This window comes from Prionailurus viverrinus, chromosome F1, assembly GCF_022837055.1.
Source record: "Prionailurus viverrinus isolate Anna chromosome F1, UM_Priviv_1.0, whole genome shotgun sequence".
NCBI classification, from domain to species: domain Eukaryota; kingdom Metazoa; phylum Chordata; class Mammalia; order Carnivora; family Felidae; genus Prionailurus; species Prionailurus viverrinus.
The window spans coordinates 64,712,566-64,735,797 of record NC_062577.1 but is presented as its reverse complement, the minus strand read 5'-3'; the positions used below and the strand labels follow the sequence as shown (position 1 = coordinate 64,735,797).

The 23,232-nt window shown below is 58.9% G+C and overlaps 1 protein-coding gene across 9 annotated transcripts in view; it reads right to left on the bottom strand.

The window, feature by feature from the left end:
• ARHGEF11 (Rho guanine nucleotide exchange factor 11) overlaps positions 1–23,232 on the bottom strand; it is an 88,036-nt gene that overhangs the window by 23,426 nt on the left and 41,378 nt on the right. For all 9 annotated transcript variants that reach the window (XM_047840512.1, XM_047840517.1, XM_047840514.1 and 6 more), the window contains exons 2-13: positions 19,442–19,539; positions 18,449–18,547; positions 12,275–12,324; positions 11,544–11,601; positions 10,644–10,822; positions 9,889–9,960; positions 5,579–5,698; positions 4,147–4,192; positions 3,597–3,673; positions 2,537–2,674; positions 819–893; positions 508–609 (exon numbers count right to left, since the gene is read on the bottom strand). In XM_047840512.1, coding sequence (XP_047696468.1) covers positions 508–609; positions 819–893; positions 2,537–2,674; positions 3,597–3,673; positions 4,147–4,192; positions 5,579–5,698; positions 9,889–9,960; positions 10,644–10,822; positions 11,544–11,601; positions 12,275–12,324; positions 18,449–18,547; positions 19,442–19,539 — 1,114 coding nt within the window. The remainder of the gene's footprint in view (positions 1–507; positions 610–818; positions 894–2,536; positions 2,675–3,596; positions 3,674–4,146; positions 4,193–5,578; positions 5,699–9,888; positions 9,961–10,643; positions 10,823–11,543; positions 11,602–12,274; positions 12,325–18,448; positions 18,548–19,441; positions 19,540–23,232) is intronic.

Here is a 23,232-nt window from a genome sequence, read left to right as displayed (position 1 = left end):
CTGTGATGTGCCCGGACTTCACTCCGGAGTCTCTGGGACACAGCACGTGGGCCCCACACACCGGTGCTCCTGGCCCCGAAGGCAAACAGTGCTCTGTGCCTCCTGAGGGACACGACACCGTCCCCTTGTGCCCATCCCCTTCCGAGCGGCTGAGCAGCAGGAGAGAAGCTGCTGAGGCCGCTGGCCCCGAGCCCTGTCCCAGGGCGCCCCTTCCCCATACAGCCCGCTGTCATCTTTGTCACCTTGCCCCTCCGCTAAGCCTCCCTGTGGTAAGGTCTCGTGTCTGCAAGGCCAGGCTCTCACGTCCTCAGGGTTCACGACTCCAGGATGACCGTCTCCTCCAAGCGGACCGAGAACGATGGCGGCTCCCCTGGCCTCCCTCTCCCCGTGCCTCCCTACTCTCCGGGCGTGCTTGGCGGGGCACAGTCCCTCCCGCCTGACCCGCACCTTCTTCCCTATTTGCCTCTGTCCTCGAGCTGCCTGCCGGCGCCCACGGATCGGACTTACCAGCGGGCTGGGGTCCGCCTGAGAGAAGATGTACCGCAGGAAAACCCCCAGGTGGGCTGGCCGGGCCTTCAGCTTCTCGAGGTCCTGGAATATGATGTCGCTCTGGAAGGCAGACACACGGGTGTGGCTGCGGTGCGCAGAGGCAGGATACAGCAGCATGGCCTGCGGCCTCGCCCCACGTCCCCCGCTGCCTGGGTCTGCAAGCTTTGGCGCCCACCCTGTGCCCCTCACGGCCGGTGTGGGTCTGACGGCTTCTAGTCAACAGCAGCCAGTGCGACAATGACGAAAGCAGGGAGTCAGGGAACCGTTACCTCGTTGTTGAAATAACCCGGGTCACAGTCTTCCTCTGGGCCAATAATTAAAGGCTTTGGGCTTTGGTCTGTGCCCTGCGGAGAGAGTCCAGATGCAGGGAGGTCAGGGGACACGGATCCAGGCCCCACACCACATCTGTGTGGTGACGGCATGGCACCGGTGAGGAGGGACCGTGTGTGTCTGGCGAGAGCGCTGGCATCTCCCCACCTCCCCTGGTCTCAGAGGGCAGACCACAGTCTCCAGCGCCCGGAGTCAGTTCCTCTGGGTGGGGAGGCCTGGGCATGTGCATGCGGAGACAGGAAGTGAGAGAAGGCGCTCTTCCTGTTTGCGAAAGACCCTGGGACGCAGTGCCAGCTCCTGCCGCCGCGGCCTGGGGCTCTGTTGGTCCCTTCGGCGGCCATGTCCACGTCCAGCACGGCGCCCACGGTGGCCCGGTCTCCGTCACAGGACAGCTTGGAGCCATCTCTGCCTCCTTGAGCAGGATGGGACGGAGCTGACCGTTCCCCCAGCCGGCTCAAGGGTCTATGGCAGGCCTCCACCACCTGCCTAAATTCTAGACTTCTGAGCATGGCGTTCTCCCCTTCCTCCTCACGCCTGTTTTACTAGAAGCCCAACCCCTAACTGGTGTGTGGTCCGTGTCAGGTACAACGAGAATTCATTCTGCACAGACGTGTCAGACGCTTCACTGGACAAGCTTTCTCCTGAAGGTTCCATGAACTTCCAAAGCTTTTCTACCAACGTTTTCCACTGAATTCAATCCGCCTCATTTCCAGGCATTCCCCAACACAGGCCCTGCTCTGGAGCCCGTCTGGACCACTTACGCCCACTTTGCCCACTTTCTTCCAGGCCTAACATGCCCTCCCACCCGACTCGCTCAAGGGGTTTTTCCTGACAGCGCCTTTCAAAAACTCACTCACCCTGCTCTCCTGCTATTTGCAGACTTTTCGCTCAGAATGACAGAGTCAAAGAACGTGAGACCCAGAAGGTACGTCAGAGATCAGCGTGGTGCTCACTGACAAATGAAAACGCGAGGCCCGGACAGACTGAACGCGGGGGCAGCTGCCTCTGTATTTCTCAGACACATCCTGGGCTGTCTCCTCTCCTGTAACACCCGGGTCTCTGCATCCCTTGGGGTCCAGGATCCCCAGGGATGGCGGCTGGCCACTTCTGGGCCCTCGACAGCCCAGACCCTCAGCAAGCTTTCTGCGCTGAGCCCAGAGCCCTCTTCCCGGGTCTCCCCTCCTGGTTCTATTCTTGGGGGCAGCGCTTCCAAATCAGGTTTTCAGGACCCTGGGGCCACAGGACTTGCCCCGGGGTAGGGGGGACACTGACGGGCGCAGGTCCCGGGGGAGCTGAGCTTTTACCTGTTTGTGGTACCAGGGTGCCACATAAGAATAAGATTTTGCTGCAGAAAGAGAAAACTGAGGAGTAGTGTTCTGGAGAAAGACTGCACAAATCTATCTGTTGCTGTACACAGACAGCTGTCTGTCCCTCGGGCGTCCCTTCCCTTCCCTGCACACGTATTCACCGTCTTCACACAGCCCAAGACAGCGTTCAAACATCCACTCAAGCCACGTTCGTCCTTCCGTCTTGTTCTCTAGGCAAAAGTCTATCAGGAAGCCGGTGTGGCCAGAGGGGTCCAGGCCACGCACTGGAATGTGGTTCTGAAGGAGGGGAGGAGGGGAGGGAGAGCTGCAGGGAGCTCTAGACCCCTCACCTGGTCGCTGGCGCCGGGCACTGGTGCGTCCGAGCCCTGCCGCCGATGGTGCTGGGACACCCTGGCCACGATCACAGGGGAGGTTCGGGGACTGTCCAGCCCAGGGTCTGACAGTGCCGAGTTCCGATTCTTCAGCACCTAGAGGAACAGAGAGCCCATCCAGAAACTCACGCTCCACTCGTGTGGTGAGGCCCATGCCCGGTGGCGCACGCTCTGCGCCCGCCACGACTCTGGGCCCGCGTTAGGTGCACCGGGCTCGATGCTCACAACCGTCCTTTGAGGCAGATACTACCACTCCTCCGCTTCTCACATAAGGAAATCAAGACTCGGGAAGGTCATGAGATTTGCCGAAGGTTGGGACCCAGCCACGGGTTTTCCCTGGAGTCAACGCAGCCCACAGCCTTCCTCTCTAAGCCAGGTCGCCTCTCTGACACCCGGCCCTGAGGATACCTGGAACGCATCCTGGGTCCTGTAAGGACACGCTAATACAATTCCAACTATTACTTAGAATTACGGTGTAAGTGTGTTAATTAACCTGGCTCAGCAGGTATCTTACAGACATCATGATTACTTCTTCCGTTCACTTGCACTTTCAGCTTGCAAGTTTATTTCTGCAATTTACATATGCAAATAGAGAACAGCTGGGAGGTAACGCTAGGCCAGAACCCGAAAGTCTTCTGACCGCTGCAGAAAAGATGAGCTGTTCAAGGACAGTGAGGTCTGTGAGAGAGAGAGGGGCCGCCGCTCTGCCTCGGGGTGTCCACCTGAGAGGGAGACCCGTGTGTGCGGTCAGGCCGCGGTTTTCGCGGACAGGCTCTGCTCCCTCACGCCCAGAGGCTCCCCACACGTCGTCCGCCTTCCTCCGCCGATTCTTTACAGAACGGAAGGCGGCTCCGACAGCCCCGCACGCAGGGCGCACGTGCAGCCCCTTCCGTGCCCAGAGCACAGCGACGAGAACCCTTGGAGCCGGGAGCGCGCACAGACGGCAGGACCTGTGGGTGCCCGGAGAGCGGACGCCGACGGTGGCTTCAGACGGGGCTGGCCCCCTGTGGGCACTCACCTCGCCGAGGGAGGGGAAGCGCTCTGCCCCAAAGTCCAAGCCGCTGTCCCCCTCCTGGGAATCCAGAGAGAGCCGGCCTGGGAAGGAGACAGATGACACGGAAGGTGGCATCGTGGCCTGGGGGGCCCGTGGGCAGGGTAGGGGGGGCGAAGTGCCACCTTCCCTCCTTTCCGGGTTTCCCTCAGGTCAGATGCCCTACACCCGGCTCTCACCCACCAGTGTGCCTGTGCCCGGGCCACGTCAGTCCCGGAACGAGACTCTGCTGTGCCAGATCACCGAGAGTCTTGCCCCCAACCCCAGTGTGGCCTCCCAACGGCCTGACTGCTGTCGTCACAGTTCCTCTCTGGTCCGCAGCCGTCGGTGCTGCGGTCACGCACTCCCGTCTACCGACTGAGCCGCCCCCGCTGCCCCTGTGCGTGGGTGTGGCTTTCTCTCCCTATGCTTGTGCCCGGAGCAGGGCCTCCAGTCAGTCTTTCCTGAACCTGCCCCAGGGGGAGGGGACAGTGAGTAAGGAACCCGGACCACAGTATGGAGAGCTGGGCCGACTTACCTTCTGACGACCTCTGGCTGGTGTCACCGTACAGGGACAGCAGGTCCTAAAAAACAAAGGTGCTGAGGGCGGCAAGTTCTGCAAGCCTCTCTCCTACTCGTTCCCTCCTCCAGCCACCCCTTCCCTCATCTCCGCAGAGAGTATCTGCCGCAGTGAGCGGCTGCTTCTGATTTGTTGCCTTAAAAATGCCCAGACTGGGGAGCCACTGCATCGTGGGTAGTCGGGAGGATGGTGAAAAGGGAGAAATTCTTCAAACCCACGGATTTGCCACCCCGGACCTCAAAGCATCTACTGCCTCGGTTGGGCTGGACGCAGAAGGAGCTTCCCGCCAGGAAAGCTGGTGACTGAGGGCAGCGGAGGAGGGCTGACAGACGGGACGGGGCTGGGGGGATGGGACTATGGTGATAAAGCTTGGCTGCTCGGGAAGCCCGCCCTTCTAGATCTTGTCTAGGCTTTCAGGAAGCTCGAGGCAGGGACAGCTCTCTGCCATAACTGAGAAGCCCAGAGACCTCACGTGACGTGCCCAAGCTACACAGCAGGAAAACTGATGCCGGGGCTGGCGACCCGACCCACCACCCCGCAGAGCACACGGGTGTGGACAGCGGCAGGGGCACGCTTCTCTCCCGCAATACCGCCCCGCTCCAGCAGGCCCTGCTGTGACCTCCGTTCTACAGACAAAGACACCGAGCCTCCTGGGAAGTACGGAGCCCGCCCAAGTCTTACAGAAGGCGAGCACAGAACCTGAGCTCCTACCAGCCATGCGACACTGACTGTCCTTCAGAAGACACAACGGTTCAAATTTGACTAGCCTGCGGTTCCCAGACATTTTCATCTGGATGCTCTAAAGAAGAAAGAAGGTCATCCTCCAACAAGTTCTACCAGCTTTGGCAAAACTATCCTTGGAGATCTTAAAGTTTCTGGCGGGTTCCTTCTTATTTACCCAAAGAGTTAAGGCCTGATGGAGATTCAGACGGATGCTAATAACAAAGCCCTTGACTAGGACAGGTAAGGACACTTCTCTCTGGAAACTCCGTTTACGCAAAACGGTCAGCGCTGTGGGTCCCTCACTTGGGCTGACGTGCAAAGTGCTGGGACGGGGGCTGAAAGGAGCCTCCAGACGTGCGCCATGTGAGATCGCTCAGGGACAGCCGTCAGCTCCAAGGACAGCACTGGGGTGCAGGTGACAGGGAGACTGAAGCCAAGGGCCCGACTTAGTTCGTGTGTGTTTCCTTCCGCCGCAGGCTCATCGGGGGCAGGAAGGGGCCCTTTGGCGCTAAAGAAAGAATTGCTGCCCTCTGTTCCCTGTAAAGTCCTGGACGCTTACTGGTCAGCCCAGGGTCCTGCACAGCTCCAGAAGCCCATCCGGGCTCTCCGCACTCTGCCCCCGGCCGCCTGCGCGGCACCTGCCTGGAGCCCAGCCTGCGTCACTCACCGCCGAGCCACCCGTCTCCTGCTGGATCTTCCGCTGTAACTGAGTGACGCGCCTCCGGGCGCCCTCCATCTGTTCTTCCAGCGGGCTGGCGGGGTTCCGGCTGTACACCTCGCAGATCCGCTGGGGACGGGCGAGGGTGACGGGGGAAGGCAGAAGGTGGTTAGTGGAGGACAGACAACTCACGGGGGCAGGGAACGGGGAGTCACCCCACAACAAAGAGAAGAGATGGGAGCTCTCTGCCTTCGGGAGACGCACGTTAGGAGGAGGGAGAGGTGTGGAGGCGGTGAGGGCACAGGCGATGCTGGAGAGGGACGGCAGGAAGGCCCGGGCAGTCTCTCCCTCTCCTGCTCCAGGGGCGGATGCACAGCGTCCCCGTGGAGCAGCTGGATGTGCGCGCCCGGCTGGACACTCACCCGGTGCGCTTACAGCCTGGGCTGTGCGCTCGGGGAGGCTGGACTTGAACTCTGCCACCCGTGCTCACTAGCTGCGTAGACCCGCAAGCTGGACCGGGTCCTCGCGGATAAAACGGGGACAGCTGGGAGACCTGAACACCATCGCGTCCATGAGGACTCAGCGGGAGCAGCTACTGTAATTTCACTCCGGAAGGAAGTGTTGGCTCGCCATTAAACAAGATGGTGGGTGCACACGTTCTCGAAGCTCATCTGAGGCCCCCCTGCCACCTGCCAACCGCATTTTACAACCCCCCACTTCTCGTTCCATCCCGTCTGAGCCGCCCAGCACACGACATCACATCCCGGGCCCGGCCCTTGGAGAAGCCCTGCTTCCAGCTCCCCGGACTCTGCTGAGACGCTGCTCATGCCCTCGGGCTCCCCGCCAGTGGCTCCTTTCCCCCATCCTGCGAGCACACGAGCCCTTCCGTCAGTTATGACTACCCTCAGCCCTTTCACCCTCCATCCACGGACACATCTCCAGACACGGGTCCACCCTCGGGGCCAGACCCTGCTGCCCGCAAATGATCTGACTGCTACTCCTCCAAGGAGCCCGATGACCCAAGGCCAAAGCCAGAGGCCTGGCCCCAGCCGTCACCTCTCCAGCGCCCCCTCCTCGGACAGCCGCCCCGGTGCCCCCCACCCTCCCTCACAGCTGCCCGCAGCCTCGGCTGGTCTCTGCCCCGCCTTGCGTGCCAGCCATGCCAGTGCAGGACACGCATGTGCAGGGACACGTGGCGTGGCCCTGGCCTTTAAGGAACTCAGTCCTGCAGGGAGGAGGACAGATAATTGAAATCTGAATGTAACAGCAACCATAGCAGCGATGTTACGGGCGGGTGCGTGTGCAGTAAGAGCACCGGAGCATCATGTTCTATCCCTGCGCGCTCTCCTCCTCTGGCTCCGGCACCCTGGGTGACACCACCCGGTCCCCACTTTCAACTACCAGCTCGGGCTGAGGACGCCTGAACCTCTGTTCCAACCCTGCCCTCTCCCTTGAGGCTCAACCCTGTCACGTCCACCGGCCGGGTCCACGGCCTTTTTATCTGAACGTCGCACGGTCAACCGAAGCTGACCTTCATTTCCTGCCCCTGGACCCGCCCTGCTCCTCTGCCTCTGAGATGTCCCCGTGGGCCCCCGTGGCCTTCTGGTGTGTCCACGCACGCAACACGCATCTCCGTGGAGACTGCCGGTCTGGAGGTATGATCATTCCCCTGTTCAAAACCCTGACCATTCCCACGGTCTTCAGAATAAACCCCAAGCTCAGACGGAATTCTAGGCCCAAAGTACGTTCCAGAGTGAAACAGACCGAACCCAAACTCAAGGGCACCTCAGGAAGCCTGCTCTGATTACGGCATGATTATTCCTTCTTTTGGGCTTCTGTGCCCTCAAAAACCATTGTAAAAACTGTTGACACGTGATTCACGTAACGTAACCCTCACCGTTTTAAAGTGCCCGATTCAGTGGCTTGGAGTGCCTTCGCAGAGCATACAAGCCGCCGCGTAATTCCCGAATGCGGCTACCACCCGACAGGACGGCGGTCACTCTCAACTTCTCCCCTCCTCCACCCCCGAAACCACTAATTTACTTTCTCTCTTTACAGACTTCCCTATTTGGGACTTGCACGTAAATGTCATCCTACAGCCTGTGGCCTTCTGTGCCTGGCTCTCTCACGAGCAACACGTGTTCGGGGTCCCCGTGCTGTGCAGCGTGTGTCCGACCTTGTTATGGCCCAGAGCCATCCCATCGTACGGACAGACCACCTCCGTTTACCAACAACTTTTGGCTTGTTTCCGCTTTGGGGCCGTTATGACCAATGGTACGAAGAACGTTCGCGTACAGGTTTCTGCCTGGATGTGTGTTTTCAGTCCTCTCGGGTTGTACCCGGGAGTGGAATCGATGCATCTGTGATCCTCTGCATTTAGGATCTGGAAGAATTGCCAAGCCGTTTTCCACAGCGGCTGCGTGCCTGCACATCCCCCCCCCCCCCCCCCCCCCCCGCAATGGTGGGAACAGATGAGGATAACGAGCACACAGACAAAATACACAGGCTACTGTCACCAACAACTGTTACTTTCTGTTATTCTGGCTCTAACCACCCTAATGGGTGCGGAGCAGTGCTGTGGGGCTTTGATCGCATCACCCTAACGACTGATGATGTGGAGCGTCTTTTCACGAGCTTATTGGCCATCTCTACGTTTTCTTTACTGACTGTCTATTCAAATCTTTGGCCAACTTTTAAAGGCGCTCACGTTGTCTTTTTTACTATTAAGTTTTGAGAGTCCTTTACACAGTCTGGTACTAGGCCCTTACTGGATATACGAGTTGCAAGTATTTTCTCCATTCTGCGGGCTTTTTACTTTCTTGACAGTGTTCTTTGATGCACGAAGGTTTTGAATTTGGATGAAGTTCAATTTATTTTATTTTATGTTTTTCACTGTTTCTACTTCTGGTGTTTTACCTAAGAAAACGTTGCCTAATCCAAGGTCGTGAAGACTCGTACCTGTGTTTTCTTTTTAAGTTTTATTTATTTGAGAGGAGGGGGTAGTGAGCATATGTGCGAGATGGAGGAGGGGCAGAGAGAGAGAGAGAGAGAATCCCAAGCAGTCTCCATGCTGTCGGCACAGAGCCCAGTGTGGGGTTCAATCCCATGAACCCTGAGATCACGACCTGAGCCGAAGACAGATGCTTAACTGACTGGGCCGCCCAGGCGCCCCGAGAGTTTTGCAGTTTCAAAAAATAGTTTTAGTCCTTACATGTGAGTCTTTGAGCGGTTTGGAATGAATTCTGGGAATCGTGTGAGGAATGGGTCCATGTCCGTTCTCTGCGTGCGGACAGCCAGGTGGCCCAGCACTGGTTGTGGACCCTGTCCACTAAATGGTCTTGGCATCTGTCAAAAACCAACTGACTATATTTGTACGGTTTAATTTCTGGACTGTGACTTCTCTTCTCCTGACGTGTAGGCCTGTCCTGATCACCGCGTGACACGAACACACTTAAGTACCTCTACGTATTATAACGTGGGGGAAGCTGTACCTCCCTTCATCCGCCGACCCCCTGCTGGAGTACAAGCGCCACGAGGAAAGAGCATCTCTGTCTCTGCGCTGACATCGCTGTGCTCCACCCCGCCACACAGATTCCATGCCCGCCGAACCCAAGAGTGCGTCTTCACGTGTGCGTGCCTTTGGCTGACGCGGTCCGTTCACCGCGGTCCCTCCGCATTGGTTCCGCCCACGGAAGTCCCTCTTGGAGGCCTCTCTCTGGTGTCCCTGCGTCTCCTGTCATTCACCCACTGCTCTCTTCCGCGTCCCCTACCAACTGGCCCATCGTGCTACGAATCTTCTCCGTCAGCACAGTCGCGTCGAGGGCAAGACGCGCCTCATCTTTCGGTCTCTGAACGCTGCCCAACAACAGGGCTTTCCGTGCAGCGAACGCTCACGGCAACGTGAACTGAAACGGAGGGGCCGGGCCAGGACCTGGCTGCCCGCCACAGCGAGAGCGCATCACCCCCGCCCCCGCCTGAACCTCACTCTGCACCCCTCCCACCGATGGGGCCCCCACCCGCCCCGCCTCCCTCCCCAGAGAGCCCGAGGCCTTGCTCAGTTCTGGTGCTCCCTGGCTGTGCTCTCCTCGCCCGTCACCTGCTGGCGCGGGGCCTGCGGATCTACTATTCCGACCTGACCAGGAGCTCTGGTCCCTATTCCCCTTCTCAGCCGGGCTGCGCAGTCACGAATCCCACGGCCCACGAGGTCCAGCTGGTAGGTAGGGTTTGGCCGTGACGGGCTGCGCGCCCGGAGTGAGGTCGTGCACTTGGCTGCGGGTTTCACTACGGCCGCGGCCAGTCGCCCTGAGCAGGGGCCTTACCTGTAACTCCTTTTCCTCCTGCTTCAGCATATTCCGAAGGATCTGGGTGGCATGTTTTTGGAATTCGGGATCCTGGGAACGGAGCATAGGACAGGTGAGGGCTGGGAACAGCCCCGCGGCTTAATTTTCCTCTACCTGCTGATTTCTCAGGCGAGAAAAGCCACCACAGCAGCCTGGGCCGCGCGGGCGTGGGTGTGACACTCGGCCCCTCACTTCCCTCAGGGCTTCTACTGCGGAGTTTCCTAGAAGCCTTGGCCGTAACCACCTCTGCTGTCCAACGGCTCCCAAGTCTCCTGGGACTTCTGCTCTGCCTTCCTCCCCACTGCAGGTCCCGTCCCGTCTCCCAACTACGCCCTCTCCGTCCTCTTAGCTCCTGTCCCGGGTCCGCCCCCTCCTGGTGTCTGTCCTTTCCCAATTCTCTGCCTACAGCAGGGCTCCACGTCCCCCTCCTCCCCAGTGTATTCCACAGTCTCGCAGCAACGGCTGGGGGTGCGGGGGAGCTGTGGAGCAGGGCCCTTGAGGGCCTCCTCGGGGTCTCCCCCATTTAGGAGGCACGAGCCCACTGCTGTCTGGAAAGACCACGCGTTTGCGTGGAAGGGGGACACTAAGGATGCAGTGGCCGCTTTCTGGCAGCCAGCCTCTCTCTGCTCTGCTTTCCGACAGGCTTCACGGATCTCTGGCTTGTCTTCTCACCAGAACACTGAGCTACAACCTGCCTTCCTCCCCACGGACGACAGCTGAGGAGGGGAGCTCACCTGCAGTGGTTTGGGCCCCGTGATGTGCTGTGGAGGGGGCGGAGGCGGAGGCGGAGGCGGCGGTGGGACCGTGGGGGCGACTCGGGGGGCTCCGGCTGGGGCTGGGTCCTGCTGCAGCCCAGAGACGCTGACGGATGAGGGGGAAGAGCCCAGGAGGGTCAGTGCAACGTAGGCACCAGCTGGAGGAAGACAGACAAGGAGAGGCTTGCTCGAGGCACATTGTTCCGGACGGCAGACACTCAAGCTGCAGAGGGGTCCTGCTTTAAGCTCCTTGTGCGGAGCTTAAAATTCTGCAGATAAAATTCTCTGCACTTCAACGCCCTGTCATCCCTAATCCCAGCTCACTGGCCCTGCGTTCCTTCCCTTCCTTCACGTGGAACGCTCAACCACAGTCCCACCGGGATACGTGGCCGCACTCCCCAGCGGCCACCTGTCCAGCTCTCGTGACATTCAGTCAAGCCCCTGGCATACAGGAGGCATGCGGAAGCTAGCCCCCCCGCCCCCTTGGCCCACCCACCAACTCTTTCCTCAAATCTGTTGCTTCTGTTTCATTACCTGGGCAGGCCTGACTGTTGTGTCTTCCTGGCTACGAACAGGGTGTTTCTGCTTCCCTCCCCCCCAGATAGGAAACCAATGAGAAAGGCTGTCTGTGGGGGGACAGGCAGTGAACGGTACTGGAGGGGCCCGATATGGATATGGTCCCCACGGGCGTGTAGGGAGACAGGAGGCCACTGTCTGCACGTGCAGTGACCACAGGGAACGGGGGCAGGCCCAGCGGATCAGGACTAAAGACGTGACCCCGGCTGCCTCCGTCACATACAAAGGAGGCCCCGGGTCAAGGGGCCTGCCCCACAGCCCACCTGCTCCCCTACTTGCCGTGCTCGGCTCTCTCCAACTCACATTTGATAAGCTTTACCACCTCCAGGTGGGAGCTGTTGGTCACCATGGTGCCGTTCACCTGTTGGGGGACAGATGCTATTAAGTAACCAGATGGACGCACAGAATCCCTCTCGAGTTCGCAATGTCACTCCTTCAAAGCCATTTTCCAGTGCTCTCCAGACACCTCCGGTCACTTGTTTGCTCTGTTCTCATCTGCCGTATGTTCTGTCCTCCCAGCCAGTCTGTGAGGATCCAGGGATGAGACCTGCAGCTTCATCTGTTATGTCTGGTAGGTTCCATACCAGCTACCTGGCCGCACTCCTGTCACCTGCCCCAGCCTGTGTCCTCCTCACGAGAGGACCGAGGGATCTCCTCGTCTAGGATCTCCTGAGCACGTCTAGGACTCTGTGCTGGGTGGACAGGGTGGGCAGGTGACAGCAGGTGGCAGCTGGCCAGGACCTCAGGTCAGTGCAGTGTGGGGACGGAATCCTAAGGCACTGGGCCCCTCGCTGGCCTCAGCCTCTCTGTCTTAACTGTATTTTTGTTGTTTGTTAAATGAATGGAAAGATAAAACCCATCCCAGAAACTCGGTTGCTTAGAGTCAAGAAGGGCCGAGGATGGGGCTCCTAGAGGCTGCCCCTGCTGCCAGGCACACCCCGGCTCCTCTCGTGGCCCCACCCCCAACCCGGGGGCCCCCGGTGGCAGCGAGGCCGGAGGGTGCAGGTGCCAGACAGAAGGGGAGGGGCACTCACTTTGATGATCCGGTCGCCTTCTTTGACACCAGCTCTCATGGCTGCCCCTCCTGTAGGGAGACGACCTGGTCAGCAGAGCCCGGCCACCCTCCCCAGAGGTCACTGACCCTGCCCTGCGGTCCCCCCGACTTGTCTTCTCAGCCCCTTGTGTCAGGACCTCAAATGCCGGGGGTGCCTCTTGTCCTGCTCCAGTGACCAGACTTCCAGCGGCCAGACCACGGTGCTGGAGAGGCAGGCGGGGTTCCGGGGAGTGGGCGTGCGCTTTATTCGAATGTGTTTGGATGTCCCAGACCAGTAAGAGCTACTTCCTATGATCCAGTGGGAAGGATGGGTTTACCGTTATCAACTGTACTGTTAGCATAACGATAGTTATTAACAGGAATATGGACAAAAGGATAAAAACGAGGTTTCAAAGCATCCTTCTGAAGCCCTGAAGGGTTCAGGGGTATCCTGGGGTTCGTATCAATAAAGATGGTCATGGTCACTCACTGTCAAAATTTGTTTCAGGCTATTTAGTTCCTCCCTTTAAAATGGGCCACACTAAGAGCTTCTGATTGAGACTTACTGAGACGCTGCCCCTTGGCCAGAGGCTGCGCTGGCTGTGACTGCCGTGTGGTTTTCCATGACTCAGTCCTGGTCTGATTTACATCCAGGAAGCATAAGAAACACGAAAGCTGAGGCTAGCTAACGAGCGGCATGAAGACTGTTTTCGTGAATCTGCCCCAGATGATCATTCAATCTGTGAGCTGCACTCATCTGATCAAAACAAAACTCCCACAAAGCACACATAGATGTTTCTGGTCTAAAAAGAGATTCTACAGCGCTGACTGCGTCCCAGTTTGGCTTTGCAATACGGGACTCAAGACTACGCCCTCGTCTCCAGCGTGCTATTTACGGAAGAGGACTCGAAAGGAGCGTGAAATGCTCTACCCTGTGTCTGGAAACCAAAGGTGGGAAAGAAAGTAGGAAACACACGTGGTGATTTCTAGTAACTTAGCGATTCGGAAAAAAAACCAGTCTCCACAGTAAAGGAACCGGAGAAGCTCTCAAGCCTCAGTGAGCATGAGTCACTGGGGGATGTGTTCAAAGGCATGACCCCTGGCCCCCTGGTAGAGAGTGATTCAGTGATTGTGGCCGTGGGCTCAGGACGAGGGTGGCAGCCATCCTGGGGTCCGGGTGACTCTGACGTCGGCAGGGCACCAACCACACTCTGAGAAACTGAACTAGAGAAGCCTAAGGTCAGGGAAAGACCGTAACAACCACTCCGTTACTCCCGAGAGGTCAACGCTGATGCCAATGTAGGCTCTCCTTGTCTCCTGCCCCAAACGCACACACATGTGTGCAGAGACACCCGTGCACAGACACACACACACCCGTCCATACAGACACACCCCTTAACTCAGGGCTCCTTGGCAAGCCACCCCTCCGCCCTTGTCTCTCTGGGTCCGACTCTGCTTGGGCCTCAGGGCAGGGACATGTAAGAGGGCTGAGCTGCACCCGAGGGACCACAGGCCGCAGAGGTGAAGGACGAGCATTTTGTCCCCACCAGCTCCGTCTCCCCTGTCCAGCAGCAGGGACAACACGGAAGCAGAGAACAGAAGTATCTCTTCAGAGCTCTGTCCTCGGACAGGAAAACAAGCCCCACAGACACAAGTTAACTCCCAAACATCTGAGCTGCAATTACTTATATCCTTGTGTGATCTACAGACCTCATTTTGGTCATGAATTTGAAATTCTCTTTTTACTTTTCCCATAAACAAATCCCAACTATTTCCTCAAAATTACTTAAAGTCTATTTTTCTTCCCACTTTGCAATGTACTTAGTGTGAAATGCTAGCCTGCTCATGGGCACACCTTTTCTTACTGTACTTTGCAGGCAGTGGGTTTTACAAATGAAAGTTTTGCGGGAGGGGCGCCTGGGTGGCTCAGTCGGTGAAGCGTCCGACTTCGGCTCAGGTCATGATCTCGCGGTCTGTGAGTTCGAGCCCTGCGTCGGGCTCTGGGCTGACGGCTCGGAGCCTGGAGCCCGCTTCGGATTCTGTGTCTCCCTCTCTCTCTGCCCCTCCCCCACTCATGCTCTGTCTCTGTCTCAAAAATAAATAAAAACATTAAAAAAAAAACTTAAACAAATGAAAGGTTTGCGGGAACCAGTGTCGAGCAAGTCTGTCAGTGCCATTTTTCCAGCAGCGTTTGCTCACCTCCTGTCTCAGTGCCACATTTTGGTGATTCTCACAATATCTAAAACTTTTCTGTTATTATATCTTTTTTTTTTTTTAATTTTTTTTTTCAACGTTTATTTATTTTTGGGACAGAGAGAGACAGAGCATGAATGGGGGAGGGGCAGAGAGAGAGGGAGACACAGAGTCGGAAACAGGCTCCAGGCTCTGAGCCATCAGCCCAGAGCCTGACGCGGGGCTCGAACTCACGGACCGCGAGATCGTGACCTGGCTGAAGTCGGACGCTTAACCGACTGCGCCACCCAGGCGCCCCTGTTATTATATCTTTATGGTGATCTGTGACGAGTGATCTTTTTTAGGTTAAAAAAACTTATTTACATTAGTCTGTATTTTTATTCTTGAGGGAAAGAGAGAGCGTGTGCGCATGCGAGAGAGCGTGTGTGTGCGCACCCAGGGGAGAGAGAGAATCCTAAGCAGGATCCAGGATCCATGCTCAGTGCAGAGCCCGATGCGGGGCTTGATCCCACAACCATGGGATCGTGACCTGAGCCGAAATCAGGAGCCAGACGCTCAACCGACTGAGCCACCCAGGTGCGCCTGCGACGAGTGACGTTTTGGCGTTACTGCTGTGATGGTGTGGGGGCCACCACGAGCGGTGCCCTGTAAGACGGTGAACTTGACAGATGCTCTGCCGACGGCCTGCCCCGTCTCTCTCCCTTCCTCAGCCGCCCTGTTCCCTGAGACGCGGCAGCAGCGACATTAGGCCCATCACGGACCTACAACGGCGCTGAGTGTGCAGTGAAAGGCAGAGTCTCGCGCCCGTCGCTTGAAATCGGAAGCTGGTGGCGATTCGGCTCAGGGGGGAAGGCGCGTCCAAAGCCCAGATACACTGAACGCTTAGGCCTCCCGCACCCGACGCTTGGCCAAGTTGTGAACGCGAGGGAAGGTTCCTGAAGGAAATGAGAAGTGCTGTTCCAGGGAACATGCGGAAGACGAGAAAGCTAAACGGCCTTACTGCCGATGGGGAGAAAGTCTGAGTGGTCCGGACGGAGCATCACACGCACCACGTCCCCGGTCCAGAGCCCGGTCCAGAGCAAGGCCCGCGCTGTCTTCGTTCTGCGGAGGCTGAGAGAGGGCAGGAGGCCGCACGGGCGCGGCGAGACGCTGGCTGAGGCCGGTCCGTGAGGTCTCGGGAAAGAAGCCGCCTGCGCGACACAGAAGCGCAGGGAGAAGCATCCAGGGCCGATGCAGAAGCCGCGGCAAGTTTTCCAGAAGATCCAGCTGAGAGAATTCACCAGGGTGGCCACGCTCACCAACAGATCCTCAGTGTGGACCAGACAGTCTCACGTTGGAAGGGGACGCCGTCCAGGACTCTCGTGGCCAGACGGGACAAGTCAGGGCCCGGTTCCCAAGCTTCGAAGGACGGGCCGACTCTTGTCAGGGGCTAACGCGGCTGGTGACTGTAAGCTGAAGCTCCTTAACCTTTCCCAAATTCTTGGGGCCCTTAAGAATCACGCTAAACCTACTCTGTCTGTGCTCTAGAAATGGAACAACAAAGCCTGGAGGGCAGTACATCTGTTTACAACATGGGTTACTGAATATATCATGTCCCCCATTGGGACCTGCTGTGCAGAAAAAAAAAAAAAAAAAAAAGATTTCTTTCAAAATATTACTGCTCCAGGGAGCCTGGGTGGCTCAGTCAGTTAACCATCCAACTTCAGCTCAGGTCATGATCTCGCAGTCCGTGGGTTCGAGCCCTACGTTGGGCTCTGTGCTAACAGCTCAGAGCCTAGAGCCTGCTTCGGATTCTGTCTCCCTCTGTCGCCCCTCCCCCACTCATGCTCTGTCTCTGTTTCTCAAAAATGAATAAAGGTTAAAAAAACAAACAAACAGGGGTGCCTGGGTGGCTCGGTTGGTTAAGCATCCGACTTCGGCTCAGGTCATGATCTCGCGGTCCGTGAGTTGGAGCCCCACATCAGGCCCTGTGGCTGACAGCTCAGAGCCTGGAGCCTGCTTTGGATTCTGGGTTTCCCTCTCTCTCTGCCCCTCCCCTGTGTGTGCATGTGCGCACGCTCTCTCTCTCTCTCTCTCTCTCTCTCCCAAAAATGAACATTAAAGAATTTAAAAAACAAACAAAATATTACTGCTCCTTGGCCATGACCCAGGCACCCAAGAGCTCTGATGGACAACGAGACGAGTGTTGTCGTGCCTGCTGACGCAACACCCGTTCTGCAGCCCATGCGTCAAGGAATCATTTCGACTTTCGAGTCTTATTATTTGACAAATGCATTTTGTAGGGCTGTGGCTGCCCTAGATAATGATTCTGCTGATGGAGCTGGACAAAGCAAATTGAAAACCTTCTGGGAAGGATTCATCATTCTGGATGCTACTCGGCCCATTCACGGTTCATGGGAAGAGGTCAAAACATCAATATTCACAGGAACCGGAAGAGGCAGCCTTCACGGACTGACTCGGAGGGTTCAAGACTTCCGCGCAGGCACAAGTGCAGTGTGGCCTGAGGACGGGGCTGAATGGCTGCAACCTCAGGATAAACCCGAGCGGACGAGGAGGTGCTTGCTGGGGAGGAGCGGGGCAAGCAGTTTCCTGAGATGGAATCCACTCCTGGTGAGAATGCCGTGAAGACTGTTGAAATGACAGTAAAGGACTGAGAATATCCCATCAGCGCGGTTGCTGAAGGAGCAGCAGGGTGGAGAGGATGGACTCCAACTTTGAAAGTTGTGCTGTGAGCAAAATGCTCCCAAACAGCAGCGCCCGTGACAGAGAGACATTCCCAAAAGCAAGAGTCGCTTGACGTGGCAAACGTCATCGTCTTATCTCAGGAAATCGCCACAGCCCCCCCAGGCTTCGGGGGCCACCACCCCGGCCCCAAAACATCGAGGCAGCCACCAACATCGAGGCAGACCCTCCGGCAGAGACTGTGACTCGCTCATTAGCAGGAACGCCCCGCAACAAGGTGTTTTTAACGAAGGCGCGTGCATTGTTTTCTCAGATGTATCGCCACTGCACTCTGAGACCACAGTACGGTGAGAGCGCGACTTTCACGCGCGCGGAGACACCAAATCGTCGCTCTGAGCCGCTTTACTGCGACGCCTGCTTCTGTGGCGGTCAGGGGCCGAGCCCGTACCTGTCAAGCCTTAGACTCTCCACGTCACCCGCGCCACCCCCGCGGCCACACTGAAGTTCACCCCCCTAGGGACACTGGTTTACACGCGTCCCCGCTCCCACGTCCTTCCCGCTTGTCAGCTCCGGCAGGGGTCGCTTACCAGCACGGCTCTACCTCCTGGCGGGCGACACGGCTTGGGCGACACGGCTTCCAGGTGCTGGCGGCTCTTCCAGTCGCAACTGGCGGCTCGACCGACCTGCTTACGTGCCCTCCCGCTCTGCTCCCTTCCCATCCTGCCAGCCGTCTTTCATTCCCACCTTTGCGACTGCTCCCGAAATCCTACTGCTTCTCAGGGAGGCTTGGACCACACACCGCCCGAACACCGTTCGTTCCCAGCACCGTCTCCTCCCAGACCGCCCGGCACACGTCATTTCTCTGGCCCTTTACTATTTAACGTCGGCCGCCCCGGCACCCGCACCCGCCCGGGCTGGCACGCTGTCCCAAACTGTAGGGTGCTGCAGGTGGCACAAAGACGGGGGTCTCTGACCCCACACGGCACCTTCTGACCCGGTAAGAGGGCCTCCCTCGGGTGGCAACCTGGCATCTGCCCGACAGCCTGAGGGCCACCCTGCCATTCTTACTCTTCCCAACGGGGAAGCGGGCACGCGACGTGACCCCTACGAGTTCTGTCTGGCGCACGGCACTGCCGAGACGGCCCCGGGGACCAGTTCGTAGTAATTCACGCACGCCCAGCACTCCCCACAGCTCCAGGGAGCGCCCACGCCCGTCCTCTCATCACGCGGCAGGTCACGCACACGGTTGCTACCCACACGGTGTCCCCGTCCCCCGCGGGCAGCGGGACGCAGCACTCACCGGGCCGCACGGACTGCACCAGGACGATACGATCCCCGCTGACGGTGAAGCCGAAGCCATGCTGGTCCTTTTGGATGATGACACAGCGCTGAACAAGACCTGATGAGGGTGACAGACAGAGAAAGATCATCAGGAGCCACCACCGACCGGGAAAGCCCCAGGTCGTCCTCCCGCAGAAAGCCTTTCCAGACTAACCGACTCCCCAGACTTTTCCTGAGCAAAACTAGGGCGATGACACCACGGCCTCCGGAGCAACGGACACCTGGAAGCTACCTTACGCCCCGTGTAAGTCACCCTTCTCCAGTCACTGAGGCGTCTGTCTCTTTAGGTCTGTCGGGTGAGGCTGGCCAAAGAGGGTCGGGACAGGGAAGCAGCCCTGTGACTGAAGCCCGAGTGAGGCGTCTGCTGGGAAATCCCGCCTGGCGAGGGCGGCGGGTGGCGGCTCACGGGGGGCGACCCGGGGCGGGCCCCTTGCCAGACCCGGGGAAGGGTGCAGGGAAAGAGAAAACCCGTCCTTCTCACACACACGTCTGCCCCCAGAATGTGGAGGAAAAGAAAGGCAGCCACGACTGCCGAGTGCCCCCGTCCCTGCGGGTGCGCAGCGGACCCCACACCCTGCACGCTGCACCCCAGGCATCGCGCCCGGATCCGCGGACTGCACGCCGCACTGGATGCCGCACACCGAGCACCGAGCTCGCGTGCCGACCCGGGCCCCGTCCCACAGCGGCCAGCGCAGGAACTCTGGAGTTAAGCCCGACTGGTTTCGGGCCTGCCTCTGGCCCCTCCGAGCCTATGCACTTGGCAAGTGTCTGAAGCCCTCTGTGCCTCGGCCCCCCGCTCTGTGAGCAGGGACAACATCCCCCTTCCGTGGCTGGCGTACGGACAGAGGAGACAAGTCGTATAAGCGGCGAACTGCCGAGCCCGACGGGAAGGCTGCTTTGCCCCCGGGGAAGGCGCCCCTTCTGTGTCTGCGTGTTGGCGCCCCAAGGTTACCTGCTGTGTCAGAGGCGTCAGAGGCGTCAGAGGGCTGGCGGAGGTGGGAAGAAGGCCTGCGTCCGGGCGCCGGGTCTCCCAAAGACAGGCTACTTAACCTGCAGGGCAAGGAGAGCAGCGGTGAGCCGGGCGGGGAGGGACCTGCCTGCGGCTCTGTTAGAAGGGGCCCGAGTCTTGGGTGAAGAGAGGCCACCCCTCTCAGCCTGTAACCGGCTCAATCTGGTGGGAGATCAGCCGTGTCTACACCACCGGCAACACCACCTATGTGAGATCCTGGGCCGCAGGGCAAGCACGGTCTCCCTGATACCCAGCAAGGCGCGAAGGGCAAGAGCCCTTCCTGGAGTCGGGAGACAAAGAAAGAGTGGCGGGAGCAGACCGCGCACAGACACACACGCTTGGTGGCTCTTACCAGGCGGCAATGGGGCTGACGGAACAGAACGAAGCAGCAGGGAGATGGATGCAAGAAAAAGACAGGAGAAAACAAAAGCTGGTTAGTGTCAGGCGGCCACTGGCAAAGGACAGGGAGACCGGAGGGCGAGACGGCGGGGCATCAGAACCAGCCGGCAGAGGACGGCGGCGGCTGCAGCGGAGAGCCTCCCCACCTCGGGCTTTGTCTCGTCCCCTCTAGACGGGCACCTCCAGGCGGGGAACCGGGACTAACCTGGGCGGGGTGGCATACGCTTCTCCGGAAGGGAGAGGGAGAGCAATGGCCAAGCCTCTGAAAACGCCCCTTTTCCTGGAGTCTGGCCCGTCCGGGGGTGGAAATCCGGCCCACACCGAGCCCCTGCCTGCAGCCAGCCCGAGGCACCCCGCTCGGCAAAGGTTAAGTGAGACCCTAACACCTCAAGGCACTGAGATCACCAAACCAGATCTTCTCTTCAACAGCAGCAGGACAAGTTCAACGGCTGCCACGCCTCTCCCGTTCAGGAGAGTGTACCTGCTGCCCCTCTGAGGGGGTCTCCGCGTGTCTACAGCAAGTGACCAGGCAGAAGGTCATTAGCGGAGGCGCTGTGCGCAGCGGCAGAACATGCCCTTGGTGTAAATGTTCACGTGGTGGCTGGTGGAGTAAACCACAGTGTGACGGTGACAGTATGATGGCAGGGTGCTCAGCTGCGTGTGACGGGAAGGCCCTTGACGGAAAGGAGTGGCCTCCAGGATGTGTCGAGTGAAAACAGCAAGGCACAGGATTACAAGCCCAGGGAAAGGTGGGCAGAAGAGCAGGGGGGGAAGTGTTTCTTCGTGTGAGTTTACATGCTCGCTCACGTACGCACAAAGGATCTAAGACACCTTTGGGAGGGTGCAAAAGAAACACACACTGGCTGCCTCTGAGGAAGGAGACTGCGTGTCTGGGGCACAGGGCTGGTGCTAGAAACTCATATTCTCGATTGCAGCCTTGTTCTGGATCCCGGGAAGGAGCCAGCTCTTCAAGTGATATATATGACACGACAAAATAACTTTCCAAGTTAAAAGACGGGGGTCTTCTTCTCCCCTCATCCTGGCGCCCCTCCTCCCTGGACAGGTGAGACTGCTTTTTACTGGCTGATCTTTGGATCAGAGAGAGGAGGACGCCAAGGGAGGGGAGAGCGTGGGGCCCAGGAGAGCGTGACGTGGGAATGGAGGACGAGAAACAAGGAAGGACAAAACGAGACATAAACCAGACAAGACACGGGAGACGGTCGGTTCAAGAAAAGCCGCCATCGCGCCGAGAAGGGCCGTGGAGTGGAAACTGCCCACAGTGCACTAGTCATCTTGCTGAAATGCAAATCCGCCCACGTCATTTTGCTGCCGGGAACCTCCCAGAGCTTCCGTATGGTGCGTGGGGCGGGGGGGAAGGCTGTGCTGCCTGAGCTGGGCCGCGGCCGAGTGGGACGTACTGCCGGGGCCCCCCGCCCAGGCGGGACTCGGCAGGCGCACCACCTTATTCTCCGTCTCTGCTCTCTGCCACCGGCCCTTCACCTGCTCTGGTTTCTGGCCCCTGCCTTTGCCCGTACCGCGCCTGCTCCCCAGATGTCCCTCCCGCCGCACGGCTCGTGACCGCATCTGTGAGCCAGACGAGAGCGTGCGCTGCCGGCAGCTCCGGCTTCTGGCTGTCTTCAAATCACCCGCCTCCAATCTCTGCCCACCCCCACCCCTCCACCCACGCCGGGCACCCAGCTTAGCTCAGCACTCAGTAAGTGGTCTGGAATCCACGGATGATGACCACACTTGCTGCGGTCATCATTCTGCAACGTATGTATGTCACGCTGCCCCCCTGGAACGTGCACAGTGCCGTGTGGCAATGAGATCTCAGGGAAACTGAGAGAGTGCCCTAGAGCCCAGACCCGTGCTACCCGACGTAACAGCTACAAGCGTCTGTTTGAATTCACATCTGAAATAGAATGTAAGTTTCTCAGCTGGCCCAGCCACATTTCCATTGCTTCCTAGCTAGCTACGGTGGCTCGTGGTTACCACACCACACTCACTGGACCCGACAGCACGAGGCATTTCCATCGCTTTGGAAAGCTCTCCTGGATGGCACGGCGCTGCTCCAGGCACCGTGCGAGGCGCTGGGTACAGACGGAGGAGGAGCACACACGCGGGGCGACAGCTCCGTGCTGGCCCCCTCAGAGAGGGGTCCTCAGGACGGACCTTAATTTAAAGGTCTTTTATTCCAGCTGCTCATCTGCTGTCTGCAGTCGGATCCGCACACCCCACCCCTGGGCTACCGAGGACGGGCCTGAACCCCTTCTCCTCGCCACCTCGGGAGAAAGCCTGTTTTCTGCTGGGACGGCCGGGGCCTCCTCCTGGCCTCGTGCAGTCTGGCCCACGCTTGTATGGAAGCCTGGCAGGGACAGGAACTCGGAACCTGGTTTGCTTTGCACTCGAGCTGGGCCGTGGGCTGTCGTGCGTCACGAAAGGCACGCGGAGCGGCGGCCCGTGGACCTGGCTGCGGAGGACGTCAGGGGCGTGGACGAGAATCACTTCAGCAACAGATGCGAACGGCCCTTTCTCTTTGAGAGCTTCGAGGAGGAAAAACTACCCCGGAACTGGGCAGGAAGACACATCGGCAGATCAGGTGGGCGGAAACAACGTGCGGGCTGCTGGGTCGGCGGGGGCTGGAGCCCGAGCAGAGAGTTTGGAGGGAGCCCTTGGGAAGGTTAAAATCCGAGAGACAAGGGAAGAGGGAGAAGTAAAGAGCATACTCGGCCATCAGAAAAGGAGAAGGGATTTTAACGGCAGGGCTCCCCTCTCCTTCATGCCGTTCCCGCCAAGTCTGGCAGCAGAGATCAGATCTGAATCGGCCTAAACCTGAAGGGAGAAGGCCTGGGAGAGTGCAGACCCCCCCCCCCCCCCCCGCCCCGAACACGTGGCTCGCTAAACGGCAGCCGCGAGACAGGAGGTCTGGCCCAGCTTCCCAGTAGGGCCCCACCACTGAGCCCCCTGCCCAGTGCAGCCGACGGTGTTTCCAGACCCGCTCCCTGCTTCCCGCCCCCACTGACCGTGTGGCTTCTAGCCTTGGGTCTGGGTGACTGGAAAAGCCCAGATTCACTGTGTGGACCAGCCTTCCCCGGCACGGCCCGCCCCGGGCCCCGGATCGGGACCCGCGATTCCCTCCTCACACCTGACAACCAGACGCGTGCGAGGCTGCCTGGCGCTGAAGGGCCTTCCACCGAGGGGACCCAAACACCGTGGCCCCGTGACGGCACCGCCCTCTGCCCCTGCTCCTCGAGGCTCTGGTCAAGGGGCATGGACCCCACCGTGCTCTCCCTGGCCACGGCAGCCTGCGTATCTTTTGCGCCAAGATTGTATTC